The sequence below is a fragment of the Oncorhynchus gorbuscha genome, linkage group LG04 (assembly GCF_021184085.1).
Source record: "Oncorhynchus gorbuscha isolate QuinsamMale2020 ecotype Even-year linkage group LG04, OgorEven_v1.0, whole genome shotgun sequence".
Taxonomy (NCBI): Eukaryota; Metazoa; Chordata; class Actinopteri; order Salmoniformes; family Salmonidae; genus Oncorhynchus; species Oncorhynchus gorbuscha.
This window is the reverse complement of record NC_060176.1, coordinates 76,239,473-76,255,517: the sequence shown is the minus strand read 5'-3', so window position 1 is coordinate 76,255,517 and position 16,045 is coordinate 76,239,473. Positions and strand designations below refer to the sequence as shown.

Below are 16,045 nucleotides of genomic sequence, written 5' to 3'. Positions count from 1 at the left end.
TTCATCTTTCCATCGATCCTGAATAGTCTCTTTACATTTCAATTGAGCTACACAGCAGATCTTCTGCGATACGGATTGAATCGAGCCCTCAAGTTGTCTTTTTTTCATTTGACTTTTGTATCGGAGTTGTTGCTCCTTTCCACCACCCCCGTCATCTTTTGAAGGATGGTACATCTATAGTCTGGTCTGGAAGAGGACACATTATTATAGATCAATTCAGGTCCTTTTTCTGAAATGACTATTGAGCTCCAAATCACACCTTATCTGGAGTGATGTGCCTTTTGATGAGCCGTATCAATACGAGGTTGTAGAAAACCAATATTGTGTGAATCGGTTATTGCTTCTAACCACAGCTGTGATTTTTCCCAGAATATAGCTGACAGGCTGTGTTCAACTCTATGGCTGTGTCCAACTCCATGGATTTCATTCTGATCTGTGGCTCAATAAACCTAAGCACACACCCACCCACCCACACCCACCCACACACACACTGAATGCATAATTGTGGACAGACATTGTGTTTCTGTGCGATAACAACAGTGACGCCTGCAGACAGTCTTATCACAAACAGTACCAACACACCACCAATACAGGACCAGGTGGGCCTTTATCACACACACACACCACTCCTCAGAGGTAGTCTGCTCACGCTGGGAGAGAGAGAAGGAGGGAGGGAGGGAAGGGAGGGAGGGAATAGAGGGATGGAATAAAGGAAGGGATGGATGGAACAGAGGGAGGAATGGATGGATGGAACAGAGGGAGGGATGGATGGAACAGAGGGAGGGATGGATGGAACAGAGGGAGGGATGGATGGAACAGAGGGAGGGAGGGATGGATGGAACAGAGGGAGGGATGGATGGAACAGAGGGAGGGAGGGATGGATGGAACAGAGGGAGGGAGGGATGGATGGAACAGAGGGAGGGATGGATGGAACAGAGGAAGGGATGGATGGAACAGAGGGAGGGAGGGATGGATGGAACAGAGGGAGGGAGGGATGGATGGAACAGAGGGAGGGATGGATGGAACAGAGGGAGGGAGGGATGGATGGAACAGAGGGAGGGATGGATGGAACAGAGGGAGGGAGGGATGGATGGAACAGAGGGAGGGATGGATGGAATAGAGGGAGGGATGGATGGAACAGAGGGAGGGAGGGATGGATGGAACAGAGGGAGGGAGGGATGGATGGAACAGAGGGAGGGAGGGAGGGATGGATGGAACAGAGGGAGGGAGGGAGGGATGGATGGAACAGAGGGAGGGATGGATGGAACAGAGGGAGGGATGGATGGAACAGAGGGAGGGAATAGAGGGATGGAACAGAGGGAGGGATGGATGGAACAGAGGGAGGGATGGATGGAACAGAGGGAGGGAATAGAGGGATGGAATAAAGGAAGGGATGGATGGAACAGAGGGAGGGAATAGAGGGATGGAATAGAGGAAGGGATGGGATGGAACAGAGGGAGGGATGGATGGAACAGAGGAAGGGAATAGAGGGATGGAATAGAGGAAGGGATGGGATGGAACAGAGGGAGGGATGGATGGAACAGAGGAAGGGAATAGAGGGATGGAATAAAGGAAGGGATGGATGGAACAGAGGGAGGGATGGATGGAACAGAGGGAGGGATGGATGGAACAGAGGAGGGAGGGATGGATGGAACAGAGGAAGGGATGGATGGAACAGAGGGAGGGATGGATGGAACAGAGGGAGGGATGGATGGAACAGAGGGAGGGATGGATGGAACAGAGGGAGGGAATAGAGGGATGGAATAGAGGAATAGAGGGATGGAATAGAGGGATGGAATAGAGGAAGGGATGGATAGAACAGAGGGAGGGATGGATGGAACAGAGGAAGGGATGGATGGAACAGAGGGAGGGATGGATGGAACAGAGGAAGGGAATAGAGGGATGGAACAGAGGAAGGGAATAGAGGGATGGAACAGATGAAGGGAATAGAGGGATGGAACAGAGGAAGGGAATAGAGGGATGGAACAGAGGAAGGGAATAGAGGGATGGAACAGAGGAAGGGATGGATGGAACAGAGGGAGGGATGGATGGAACAGAGGAAGGGAATAGAGGGATGGAACAGAGGAAGGGATGGATGGAACAGAGGAAGGGAATAGAGGGATGGAATAGAGGAAGGGATGGATGGAACAGAGGAAGGGATGGATGGAACAGAGGAAGGGATGGATGGAACAGAGGAAGGGAATAGAGGGATGGAACAGAGGAAGGGATGGATGGAACAGAGGGAGGGAATAGAGGGATGGAACAGAGGGAGGGAATAGAGGGATGGAATAGAGGAAGGGATGGATGGAACAGAGGGAGGGAATAGAGGGATGGAACAGAGGGAGGGAATAGAGGGATGGAATAGAGGGAGGGATGGATGGAACAGAGGAAGGGATGGATGGAACAGAGGGAGGGATGGATGGAACAGAGGGATGGAACAGAGGGATGGAACAGAGGAAGGGATGGATGGAACAGAGGGAGGGATGGATGGAACAGAGGAAGGGATGGATGGAACAGAGGGAGGGATGGATGGAACAGAGGGATGGAACAGAGGGAGGGATGGATGGAACAGAGGGATGGAACAGAGGGAGGGATGGAACAGAGGGAGGGATGGAACAGATGGAGTAGGGGTGGAACAGAGGGATGGAACAGAGGGAGGGAGGGATGGAACAGAGGGATGGAACAGAGGGAGGGATGGATGGAACAGAGGGATGGAACAGAGGGAGGGATGGAACAGAGGGAGGGATGGAACAGATGGAGGGAGGGATGGAACAGAGGGATGGAACAGAGGGATGGAACAGAGGGAGGGAGGGATGGAACAGAGGGAGGGATGGATGGAACAAAGGGAGGGACGGATGGAACAGAGGGAGGGATGGATGGAACAGAGGGAGGGAGGGATGGAACAGAGGGATGGAACAGAGGGAGGGATGGATGGAACAGAGGAAGGGATGGATGGAACAGAGGGAGGGAGGGATGGAACAGAGGGATGGAACAGAGGGAGGGATGGAACAGAGGGAGGGAGGGATGGAACAGAGGGATGGAACAGAGGGAGGGATGGATGGAACAGAGGGAGGGAGGGATGGAACAGAGGGATGGAACAGAGGGAGGGATGGAACAGAGGGAGGGAGGGATGGAACAGAGGGAGGGAGGGATGGAACAGAGGGATGGAACAGAGGAGGGATGGAACAGAGGGAGGGAGGGATGGAACAGAGGGATGGAACAGAGGGAGGGATGGATGGAACAGAGGGAGGGAGGGATGGAACAGAGGGATGGAACAGAGGGAGGGATGGAACAGAGGGAGGGAGGGATGGAACAGAGGGATGGAACAGAGGGAGGGATGGATGGAACAAAGGGATGGAACAGAGGGATGGAACAGAGGGAGGGATGGATGGAACAGAGGGATGGAACAGAGGGAGGGATGGAACAGAGGGAGGGAGGGATGGAACAGAGGGATGGAACAGAGGGAGGGATGGATGGAACAAAGGGAGGGATGGATGGAACAGAGGGAGGGAGGGATGGAACAGAGGGATGGAACAGAGGGAGGGAGGGATGGAACAGAGGGAGGGATGGATGGAACAGAGGAAGGGATGGATGGAACAGAGGGAGGGATGGATGGAACAGAGGGAGGGATGGATGGAACAGAGGGATGGAACAGAGGGATGGAACAGAGGGAGGGAGGGATGGAACAGAGTGAGGGATGGATGGAACAGAGGGATGGAACAGAGGGATGGAGCAGAGGGAGGGAGGGATGGAACAGAGGGAGGGATGGATGGAACAGAGGGATGGAACAGAGGGAGGGAGGGATGGAACAGAGGGAGGGATGGATGGAACAGAGGAAGGGATGGATGGAACAGAGGGAGGGATGGATGGAACAGAGGGATGGAACAGAGGGAGGGATGGATGGAACAGAGGGATGGAACAGAGGGATGGAACAGAGGGAGGGAGGGATGGAACAGAGTGAGGGAGGGATGGAACAGAGGGATGGAACAGAGGGATGGAACAGAGGGAGGGAGGGATGGAACAGAGGGAGGGATGGATGGAACAAAGGGAGGGACGGATGGAACAGAGGGATGGAACAGAGGGAGGGATGGAACAGATGGAGGGAGGGATGGAACAGAGGGATGGAACAGAGGGAGGGATGGATGGAACAGAGGGATGGAACAGAGGGAGGGATGGAACAGAGGGAGGGATGGAACAGATGGAGGGAGGGATGGAACAGAGGGATGGAACAGAGGGATGGAACAGAGGGAGGGAGGGATGGAACAGAGGGAGGGATGGATGGAACAAAGGGAGGGACGGATGGAACAGAGGGAGGGATGGATGGAACAGAGGGAGGGATGGATGGATGGAACAAAGGGAGGGAGGGATGGAACAGAGGGATGGAACAGAGGGAGGGAGGGATGGAACAGAGGGAGGGATGGATGGAACAAAGGGAGGGACGGATGGAACAGAGGGATGGAACAGAGGGAGGGATGGAACAGATGGAGGGAGGGATGGAACAGAGGGATGGAACAGAGGGATGGAACAGAGGGAGGGAGGGATGGAACAGAGGGAGGGATGGATGGAACAAAGGGAGGGACGGATGGAACAGAGGGAGGGATGGATGGATGGAACAAAGGGATTCCTTGTGCTAACAGTTTTTCAACCATCCTGCTTGTCTAATTGAGTTTGGGTGCTGTGTTTACAGAGCCCTGCCAAGCGTGGCCCAGTCTGTCTTCTCCCCCTGCCATCACTACACTTATCCCATTCTACAAGCACGTGGCAGCGTCCCAAATGGTACCCTGTATAGTCCCCTACCTCTGACCAGAGCCTGTATAGTCCCCTACCTCTGACCAGAGCCTGTATAGTCCCCTACCTAATATAATAATAATAATATATAATAATAATATTATTATATATGCCATCTGACCAGAGCTTGTATGGAAGAGGATGCTGTTTGGGACACAACCTGTCTTTATGTCGATATTGGCATGGAGGACCTCTGCAGTTCCTCCTACCCAGGAGACATGTCTGTTCCCCCAGACTATATCTTCTGTATACAATTCAACACTATGACTTCCTTGTCAACAGCAGGTACAGTATACACACATATGGTATATTTAACCTGACAAAGCTTCATGACAAAGCATGAATATTTCAGTTGTATTCTTCAATGACTCACTACAGTGACAGTCCCACCCTCTCAGCTATAGGTCGTGATCCCCTGCTCGGACGTTGCATGCATCAACCAATGGTCGCGTGCGACGTCATCGACTGTGCAGTCAGGCACCAGGTTGCTGATACATGTGATTAGCTGAAACGTATTGTAAAAGCTGGTATACGTCTGAGCAGGGGAACATGACCTGTGGTTTATAAATAAGCCTGACCATTACAGCTACCGTTCTCACCTCCCATTGGCCCTGATTCAGCTGGTTCTTCAACTGGATCTGCCAGTCGTCTCCGTCGGCCTCGGCACAGTGATGAATGGTGAGGATGACTGGGCGGGTCAGGAGGGCCCCTGGGGGACCACAGCTCACCACGGGGCTCAACACTGTCTGAACATCCTCTACCGGTGGCCTAGAGAGCGAGAGAAGGAGAGAGAGAGAGATTTTAAAATGCTCCTTTCAGGACAAAATGTATTGTCACTGTAGTAAACTTTTTTTTTTTTACAGATGTTTGCAGATGTGTGACTTTCCTTTGGTTACCGAATGACAGTGCATTCGGAAGGTATTCCGACCCCTTGACTTTTTCCTAATTTTGTTATGTTACAAACTTATACTGAAATGGATTAAATCGTTTTTTCCTACACACATTACTCCATAATGACAAAACAAAAAACAAACAGAAAATGGAAATACAACATTACATAAGTATTGACTCAGTCATTTTTTGAAGCACATTTTGCAGCGATTACAGCCTCAAGTCTTCTTGGGTATGACGCTACAAGCTTGGCACACCTGTATTTGGGGAGGTTCTCCTATTCTTCTCTACAGATCCTCTCATGCTCTGTCAGATTGGACGGGGAGCGTCGCTGCACAGATATTTTCAGGTGTCTCTAGAGATGTTTGACCGGGTTCAAGTCTGGGCTGGCTGGGCCACTCCAGGGCATTCAGAGACGTGTCCCGAAGCCAATCCTGCTTTGTCTTGCCTGTGTGCTTAAGGTCATTGTCCTGTTGGAAGGTGAACCTTCCCCGGGCAAGGAGGCATGAGGCTACCAAGAAGCCAATGGTGACATTGAAGGAGGCAAAGACTGGTCAATGTGTGCATGTGACCACAATATCACAAGCCTTCCACAAATCTGGCCTCTATGAGATGTGGCTAGAAGAAAAAAAACACTCCTAAAAAAAAAGCCACTATCAAGTTTCGTTTGAAGCTTTGACAAAAATCATATTGTGGATTCCGAGGCCAAGTGGCAAAAGGTGCTGTGGTCAGATGAGACCAAAATTGACTTTTTTGTCCTGAACGTAAAACGATATTTCTGGCAAAAACCCAATATATTTTTCCCATCCAAAGAACACCATGCCTACAGTAAAGCATGGTGGTGGCAGCGCCCTGTTGTGGCGTGTTTCTCTTCAGCAGGGACTGGTTAGGATAGAAGGGGAAATGGAAAGTGCAAAATATCGACAGATTCTTGTCCTTGAGTAGCCTAGTCAGAGCCCCGACGTAAATCCCATCAAGAATCTGTGGAATGACTTGAAGAGTGCAGTCCATGAGCAGTCACCATGCAATTTGACTGAGCTTCAACAATTCTGCAAGGAAGAATGGGCAAATACTGCACAGTCCAGGTGTGCAACGTTAGTAGAGACGTATTCAAAGAGACTCGTGGCTGCAATGAAAGGTGGTTTCACCAATTATTAACTCAGGAGGGTGTTCACTCATCCAAATAGGGTATTTTACTGTTTTAATTGTAGTTCATTTTCAGAGTTTTTTTTCTTTATTTTCTTTTCACTTGGATAGTGTGGGTTACTGTCTGTAAGGCAACAAAAGGTAAACATGTTGAAAGGTGACTTCCTGTAGACAGTTGTGTGTTTTTCCAAATCATGTCCAATCTATTGAATTTACTGACAGAACAGGCTGACAGAATAGGCTGATAGGAAGGCAGGCAGGCTGATAGGAAGGCAGGCAGGCTGACAGAATAGGCTGATAGGAAGACAGGCAGGCTGATAGGAAGGCAGGCAGGCTGACAGAATAGGCTGACAGAATAGGCTGACAGGAAGCCAGGCAGGCTGACAGAATAGGCTGACAGGAAGACAGGCAGGCTGACAGAATAGGCTGATATGAAGGCAGGCAGGCTGACAGAATAGGCTGACAGGAAGACAGGCAGGCTGACAGAATAGGCTGACAGGAAGACAGGCAGGCTGACAGAATAGGCTGACAGGAAGGCAGGCAGGCTGACAGAATAGGCTGACAGAATAGGCTGACAGGAAGCCAGGCAGGCTGACAGAATAGGCTGACAGGAAGACAGGCAGGCTGACAGAATAGGCTGATAGGAAGGCAGGCAGGCTGACAGAATAGGCTGACAGGAAGACAGGCAGGCTGACAGAATAGGCTGACAGGAAGACAGGCAGGCTGACAGAATAGGCTGACAGGAAGACAGGCAGGCTGACAGAATAGGCTGACAGGAAGACAGGCAGGCTGACAGAATAGGCTGATAGGAAGGCAGGCAGGCTGACAGAATAGGAAGACAGGCAGGCTGATAGGAAGGCAGGCAGGCTGACAGAATAGGCTGACAGGAAGACAGGCAGGCTGATAAGAAGGCAGGCAGGCAGACAGAATAGGCTGACAGGAAGGCCCTGGTGCTGCTACTGTGCTAATGGAGCTCACCTCATGCTGTCCTTCCTGTGCACCGTCACGTACATCTCATACACACGACCCTGAGGAACAGCACCCGCTGGCACCAGCAAACTCACACCTGCAGGAGGGAGGGAGGGAGGAAGGAGGAGAGTAAGGGGGGAGACAGAGCGAGAGCGCGAAGAGAGAGGGAGAAAGAGCAAGAGCGTGGAGAGAGCGAGAACGCAGAGAGAGAGCAAGAGGAGCGAGAAAAAGTGAGAGAAGGAGATAGAGGGAGAAAGAGTGAGAGAAGGAGAGAGAGGGAGAGAGAGCGAGAGAAGGAGAGAGAGGGAGAAAGAGCGAGAGAAGGAGAGAGAGGGAGAAAGAGCGAGAGAAGGAGAGAGAGGGAGAGAAGGAGAGAGAGGGAGAGAGAGGAGAGAGAGAAGCGAGAGAAGAGAGAGAGGGAGAGAGGGAGAGAGAGCGAGCGAGAGAAGGAGAGAGAGGGAGAGAAGGAGAGAGAGGGAGAGAGGGAGAGAGAGCGAGCGAGAGAGGGAGAGAGAGTGAGAGAGGGAGAGAGAGTGAGAGAAGGAGAGAGAGGGAGAGAGGGAGAGAGAGCGAGAGAAGGAGAGAGAGGGAGAGAGAGGGAGAGAAGGAGAGAGAGAGAGAGAGAGAGGGAGAGAGAGCGAGAGAAGGAGAGAGAGGGAGAGAGAGGGAGAGAAGGAGAGAGAGGGAGAGAAGGAGAGAGAGGGAGAGAGGGAGAGAGAGCGAGAGAAGGAGAGAGAGGGAGAGAGAGGGAGAGAGAGGGAGAGAAGGAGAGAGAGGGAGAGAAGGAGAGAGAGGGAGAGAGGGAGAGAGAAGGAGAGAGAGGGAGAGAGAGGGAGAGAGAGGGAGAGAAGGAGAGAGAGGGAGAGAGAGGGAGAGAGAGGGAGAGAAGGAGAGAGAGGGAGAGAGAAATCACAAGTCAGTAAGTCACACAGCAGGCTGGACTCCTGAAAACAACACATACTGGGCTGAGTGAGAGGCACACATCCACATCAACTATATACCCACACCCCCACATTAAATATCTCAAGTGGCCAACAAAACAGGACTCCTCTTGGTCCAAGTAGCCACTTATCAGGCTTTTAGCCTGTGTCTGTGATTTGGACTCATTTGGACACAGGGCTGTTTCCAATGTGACTGTTTACTGTGTTCAGTCCCTCCAGCAGGGAGTGAGGCTCTCATCCAATCACTAATTCCCCAGGTCGCTGTGGGGAGCGCTCCAGAGGGTGACATTTGCACTGTTCCCCTGTGCCTCCAGCCAAACACTTACTACGATTAAATGGGAACTAAAGTGTCAGTGAGTGGGAACACAAGGAACACTCCAACCCAAGAAGAAAGGACACTAGTCTGTGGCATGTGTTGACAGAGCTGCACAGGAGAACAGAGGTTCAATTAAACCCTACATCAATACCGCTGGCCAGCTTGATCAGGCTCTTATGTGGAAGTATGACTGCATATCATTTTGGGTAACACTTTACATTACGATGCTCTCCAACCTGTGTAGTAACGCTGTACTTATAAATATATATATTAAATATATATAAAAACATATTGTTACATAGCTCGTTAGTGATTGTCTTTTAACTGCATATAAAACAGCTGAATATTTTAATTTTTTTAGTTAAAGGGACTTCATTCCTCTTGTGTTAAAAACAAGTACTGCCCAAACTTCATCACTAGGAGCAATTAACCCAAATACTATGTCACAACAATGTTATTACCGTAGTAATTAGGCGACATTGTTACAACACAGGCAGAACAACCTCATGTAAAGTATTCTAGAACAGTTGTCTATGCCCGTTACAGGACATCCAATGTAACGCAATGAGTGTTCTTTCTTCTCTGTCCCCAGGGCAGGTCAAGGGAACAGCTCCCAAACTGCCTATCACTTACCCTGTGCCATTATAACATGACGAAAACTAACTCAAACACAACACTAAAGGGACAAACCGGATTGAATCATCACATTCGTTGTGTTTAATCAACTCCAAGCCACAATCCCATTTACTTGGCCCTAATTGGAGGTAATAGCCCCTAGAAACCCTCTATAAGTGGGCTATACTTCATCTGCCCAAGGATCCACAGTCATGTATGTCTGAATCCCAAATGGAATCCCATGCATGAGGCATGAGCCGGGATCTGCCGCAGTTAGCGTTAGTGCTAGGAAAAAATAAAAAAATAAAAGTGAAGCCCTTTGGGTCCTCAGAACCAGAATCAGGACTAGAACTAGGACTAGGACCAGAACCGGAACCAGGACTAAAATCAGAACCAGAACCAAGACTAGAACCAGAACCAGAACCAAAACCAGGACCAGAACCATGACTAGAACCAGAACTAGAACCAGGACTAGGACTAGAAAAAGGACAAGAACCAGGACCAGAAACAAGACTAGAACCAGGACCAGGGCTAGAACCAGGACCAGGACCAGAACCAGACCAGAACCAAGACCAGAACCAGGAAACACTGTTACGGTAAGTGATCAGGACAGACTATCAATAACATCCAATATAGTAGGCTACGTGAATGAGTCTACTACGGTACAGTGAGTACTGGCAACATGGCAACTGTTACACCTCAGTCAGCTACAGTTACCTGTCAATGTGCTTCCGAAACAGCGGCTGATTAGTTTGACATGTCTCCAGCCAGCTATCGGCTTTCATGTCATTCATTAAGCAGGTTGCCATGTTCTCCATCTGCTGGCAAACCCGTCACTCCCTTTGAATTAGCTCTTCCATTCATCACCTCGGGATGGGGAGGAATTCCTCCCTGACACAGAGATTTATGTGGCAGTATTTGACATTGCATTGAGAATGAATGGTGGTGCCATACAACCTTGCTGTCTGCCGCTGCTGAGAGAAAAGCATACAGGTGTCAAAGAGGAGGTAACTCAGGTATGCATTTCGACTCTGTCAATCACCTCATCGGCAGACTCAACAGCCTTAGTTTCTCAAATGATTGCCTCACCTGGTTCACCAACTACTTCTCTGATAGAGTTCAGTGTGTCAGTCTCTATGGGGGTGCCACAGGGTTCAATTCTTGGGCCGACTCTCTTCTCTGTATACATCAATGATGTCGCTCTTGCTGCTGGTGAGTCTCTGATCCACCTCTACGCAGACGACACCATTCTGTATACTTCTAGCCCTTCTTTGAAAACTGCATTAACAACCTCCTTCCGTGGCCTCCAACTGCTCTTAAATACAAGTAAAACTAAATGCATGCTCTTCAACCGATCGCTGCCTGCCCCTGCCCGCCAGTCCAAGCATCACTATTCTGGACGGTTCTGACTTAGAATATGTGGACAGCTACAAATACCTACATGTCTGGTTAGACTGTAAACTCTCTTTCCAGACTCACATCAACCATCTCCAATCCAAACTTAAATCTAGAATTAGCTTCCTATTTCGCAACAAAGCATCCTTCACTCATGATGCCAAATATACCCTCATAAAACTGACCATCCTACCGATCCTCGACTTCGGTGATGTCATTTACAAAATAGCCTCCAATACCCTACTCAATAAATTGGATGTAGTCTATCACAGTGCCATCCGTTTTGTCACCAAAGCCCCATATACTACCCACCAATGCGACCTGTACGCTCTCGTTGGCTGGCCCTCACTTCATACTCGTCGCCAAACCCACTGGCTCCAGGTCATCTACAAGACCCTGCTAGGTAAAGTCCCCCCTTATCTCAGCTCGCTGGTCACCATAGCAGCACCCACCCGTAGCACGCGCTCCAGCAGGTATATCTCTCTGGTCACCCCCAAAACCAATTCTTCCTTTGGTCGCCTCTCCTTCCATTTCTCTGCTGGAGAATGACTGGAACGAACGAATAAAATCTCTGAAACTGGAAACACTTATCTCCCTCACTAGCTTTAAGCACCAGCTGTCAGAGCAGCTCACAGATCACAGCACCTGTACATAGTCCATCTATAAATAGCCCAAACAACTACCTCTCCCCCTACTGTATTTTTTTATTTTTATTTATTTTTTTGCACCCCAGTGTTTCTACTTTGCACATTCATCTACTGCAAATCCACCATTCCAGTGTTTTACTTGCTATATTGTATTTACTTCGCCACCATGGCCTTTTTTCACCTTTACCTCCCTTATCTCACCTAATTTGCTCACATTGTATATAGACTTATTTTCTACTGTATTATTGACTGTATGTTTGTTTTGCTCCATGTGTAACTCTGTGTTGTTGTATGTGTCGAACTGCTTTGCTTTATCTTGGCCAGGTCGCAATTGTAAATGAGAACTTGTTTTCAACTTGCCTACCCAGTTTAAATATAGGTGAAATAATTTTTATTTCTTTCAAATGCAGCCTGCTGACAATATCACCAACCTGAATCTTTGTCAACTCGCTGGCAATTCAATACAGTACTGAAACACTCAACAAACTGTCAATTCAATACAGAACTGAAACACTCAACAAACTGTCAATTCAATACAGTACTGAAACACTCAACGAACTGTCAATTCAATACAGAACTGAAACACTGTCAACGAACTATCAATTCAATACAGAACTGAAACACTGTCAACAAACTGTCAATTCAATACAGTACTGAAACACTCAACGAACTGTCAATTCAATACAGAACTGAAACACTCAACGAACTGTCAATTCAATACAGAACTGAAACACTGTCAACGAACTGTCAATTCAATACAGTACTGAAACACTCAACAAACTGTCAATTCAATACAGAACTGAAACACTGTCAACAAACTGTCAATTCAATACAGTACTGAAACACTCAACTCGCTGTCAATTCAATACAGAACTGAAACACTGTCAACTCGCTGTCAATTCAATACAGTACTGAAACACTCAACAAACTGTCAATTCAATACAGAACTGAAACACTCAACAAACTGTCAATTCAATACAGTACTGAAACACTCAACGAACTGTCAATTCAATACAGAACTGAAACACTCAACGAACTGTCAATTCAATACAGAACTGAAACACTGTCAACGAACTGTCAATTCAATACAGTACTGAAACACTCAACAAACTGTCAATTCAATACAGAACTGAAACACTGTCAACAAACTGTCAATTCAATACAGTACTGAAACACTCAACTCGCTGTCAATTCAATACAGAACTGAAACACTGTCAACTCGCTGTCAATTCAATACAGTACTGAAACACTCAACAAACTGTCAATTCAATACAGAACTGAAACACTCAACAAACTGTCAATTCAATACAGTACTGAAACACTCAACGAACTGTCAATTCAATACAGAACTGAAACACTGTCAACAAACTGTCAATTCAATACAGAACTGAAACACTGTCAACAAACTGTCAATTCAATACAGTACTGAAACACTCAACGAACTGTCAATTCAATACAGAACTGAAACACTGTCAACGAACTGTCAATTCAATACAGAACTGAAACACTGTCAACAAACTGTCAATTCAATACAGTACTGAAACACTCAACAAACTGTCAATTCAATACAGTACTGAAACACTCAACAAACTGTCAATTCAATACAGTACTGAAACACTGTCAACGAACTGAGAGAAATAGTAATGGCGTGTTTTTGTAGGCACTAACTCCGCCATGGTTCGTTGGACAAAGCCTATGAGGAAAATGAATGGCGTTTTGGGATGAACGCTGGAAATAAGGTCCCTGGTAAAAACAGGCTTATACATTTTGTTCTATGAGATAATCTTCATCGGCTAATGTCACTTTTTGGGTATTTTTAAGAATTTATGTAATAACAAAAAACACAAAACTTCATTATCCATAAAGGTCCTCAGAACAAAACATAACAGCTTCATTATCCATAAAGGTCATGTTAACTGACTGCTATTACCTCAGAACAAAACATAACGGCTTCATTATCCATAAAGGTCATGTTAACTGACTGCTATTACCTCAGAACAAAACATAACGGCTTCATTATCCATAAAGGTCATGTTAACTGACTGCTATTACCTCAGAACAAAACATAACGGCTTCATTATCCATAAAGGTCATGTTAACTGACTGCTATTACCTCAGAACAAAACATAACGGCTTCATTATCCATAAAGGTCATGTTAACTGACTGCTATTACCTCAGAACAAAACATAACGGCTTCATTATCCATAAAGGTCATGTTAACTGACTGCTATTACCTCAGAACAAAACATAACGGCTTCATTATCCATAAAGGTCATGTTAACTGACTGCTATTACCTCAGAACAAACATAACGGCTTCATTATCCATAAAGGTCATGTTAACTGACTGCTATTACCTCAGAACAAAACGTATAAGATCTCCTAAGCCGGTGTTAACCTCAGACCTAAATTCCTGAACAAACCAGAGGTAACTTATTTCTAGGTTTTAGAACTACAAGCTGGCAAGCTCTATACTATCAACAAACTGTCCATTCAATACTGAAATACTGTCAATGAACTGATGGCAAAGAACTGATTAGTGGCATCTCAACTGGGTATCTAAGAGTTAGAGAGTGTGTCCCTACTGACCCTGGAACTGTCCCTGTATATAGCTACTGACCCTGGAACTGACCCTGTATGTAACTACTGACCCTGGAACTGACCCTGTATATAGCTACTGATCCCGGAACTGACCCTGTATATAGCTACTGACCCTGGAACTGACCCTGTATATAGCTACTGACCCTGTATATAGCTACTGTCCCTGTATATAGCTACTGACCCTGGAACTGACCCTGTATATAGCTACTGACCCTGGAACTGACCCTGTATATAGCTACTGACCCTGTATATAGCTACTGTCCCTGTATATAGCTACTGACCCTGGAACTGACCCTGTATATAGCTACTGACCCTGGAACTGACCCTGTATATAGCTACTGACCCTGTATACAGCTACTGACCCTGGAACTGTCCCTGTATATAGCTACTGACCCTGTATATAGCTACTGACCCTGTATATAGCTACTGACCCTGGAACTGTCCCTGTATACAGCTACTGACCCTGGAACTGTCCCTGTATATAGCTACTGACCCTGTATATAGCTACTGACCCTGGAACTGTCCCTGTATATAGCTACTGACCCTGGAACTGTCCCTGTATATAGCTACTGACCCTGGAACTGTCCCTGTATATAGCTACTGACCCTGTATATAGCTACTGACCCTGTATATAGCTACTGACCCTGGAACTGACCCTGTATATAGCTACTGACCCTGTATATAGCTACTGACCCTGTATACAGCTACTGACCCTGGAACTGTCCCTGTATATAGCTACTGACCCTGTATACAGCTACTGACCCTGGAACTGTCCCTGTATATAGCTACTGACCCTGGAACTGTCCCTGTATATAGCTACTGACCCTGGAACTGTCCCTGTATATAGCTACTGACCCTGGAACTGTCCCTGTATATAGCTACTGACCCTGTATATAGCTACTGACCCTGGAACTGTCCCTGTATATAGCTACTGACCCTGGAACTGACCCAGTATATAGCTACTGACCCTGTATATAGCTACTGACCCTGGAACTGTCCCTGTATATAGCTACTGACCCTGGAACTGACCCTGTATATAGCTACTGACCCTGGAACTGTCCCTGTATATAGCTACTGACCCTGGAACTGTCCCTGTATATAGCTACTGACCCTGTATATAGCTACTGACCCTGGAACTGTCCCTGTATATAGCTACTGACCCTGGAACTGACCCTGTATATAGCTACTGACCCTGGAACTGACCCTGTATATAGCTACTGACCCTGGAACTGTCTCTGTATATAGCTACTGACCCTGGAACTGTCCCTGTATATAGCTACTGACCCTGGAACTGACCCTGTATATAGCTACTGACCCTGGAACTGACCCTGTATATAGCTACTGACCCTGTATATAGCTACTGATCCTGGAACTGTCCCTGTATATAGCTACTGACCCTGGAACTGTCCCTGTATATAGCTACTGACCCTGTATATAGCTACTGACCCTGGAACTGACCCTGTATATAGCTACTGACCTTGGAACTGACCCTGTATATAGCTACTGACCCTGTATATAGCTACTGACCCTGGAACTGACCCTGTATATAGCTACTGACCCTGTATATAGCTACTGACCCTGTATATAGCTACTGACCCTGGAACTGTCTCTGTATGTAACTACTGACCCTGGAACTGACCCTGTATATAGCTACTGACCCTGTATATAGCTACTGACCCTGGAACTGACCCTGTATATAGCTACTGACCCTGTATATAGCTACTGTCCTGGAACTGT

General features: G+C 47.5%; 1 protein-coding gene across 2 annotated transcripts in view; it reads right to left on the bottom strand.

Annotated features, from left to right (window-relative positions):
* Nucleotides 1–16,045, bottom strand: part of unc5ca (unc-5 netrin receptor Ca) — a 359,680-nt gene that overhangs the window by 28,013 nt on the left and 315,622 nt on the right. For both annotated transcript variants that reach the window (XM_046348101.1, XM_046348102.1), the window contains 2 exons: nt 7,804–7,891; nt 5,388–5,556 (listed from right to left, as the gene is read on the bottom strand). In XM_046348101.1, coding sequence (XP_046204057.1) covers nt 5,388–5,556; nt 7,804–7,891 — 257 coding nt within the window. The remainder of the gene's footprint in view (nt 1–5,387; nt 5,557–7,803; nt 7,892–16,045) is intronic.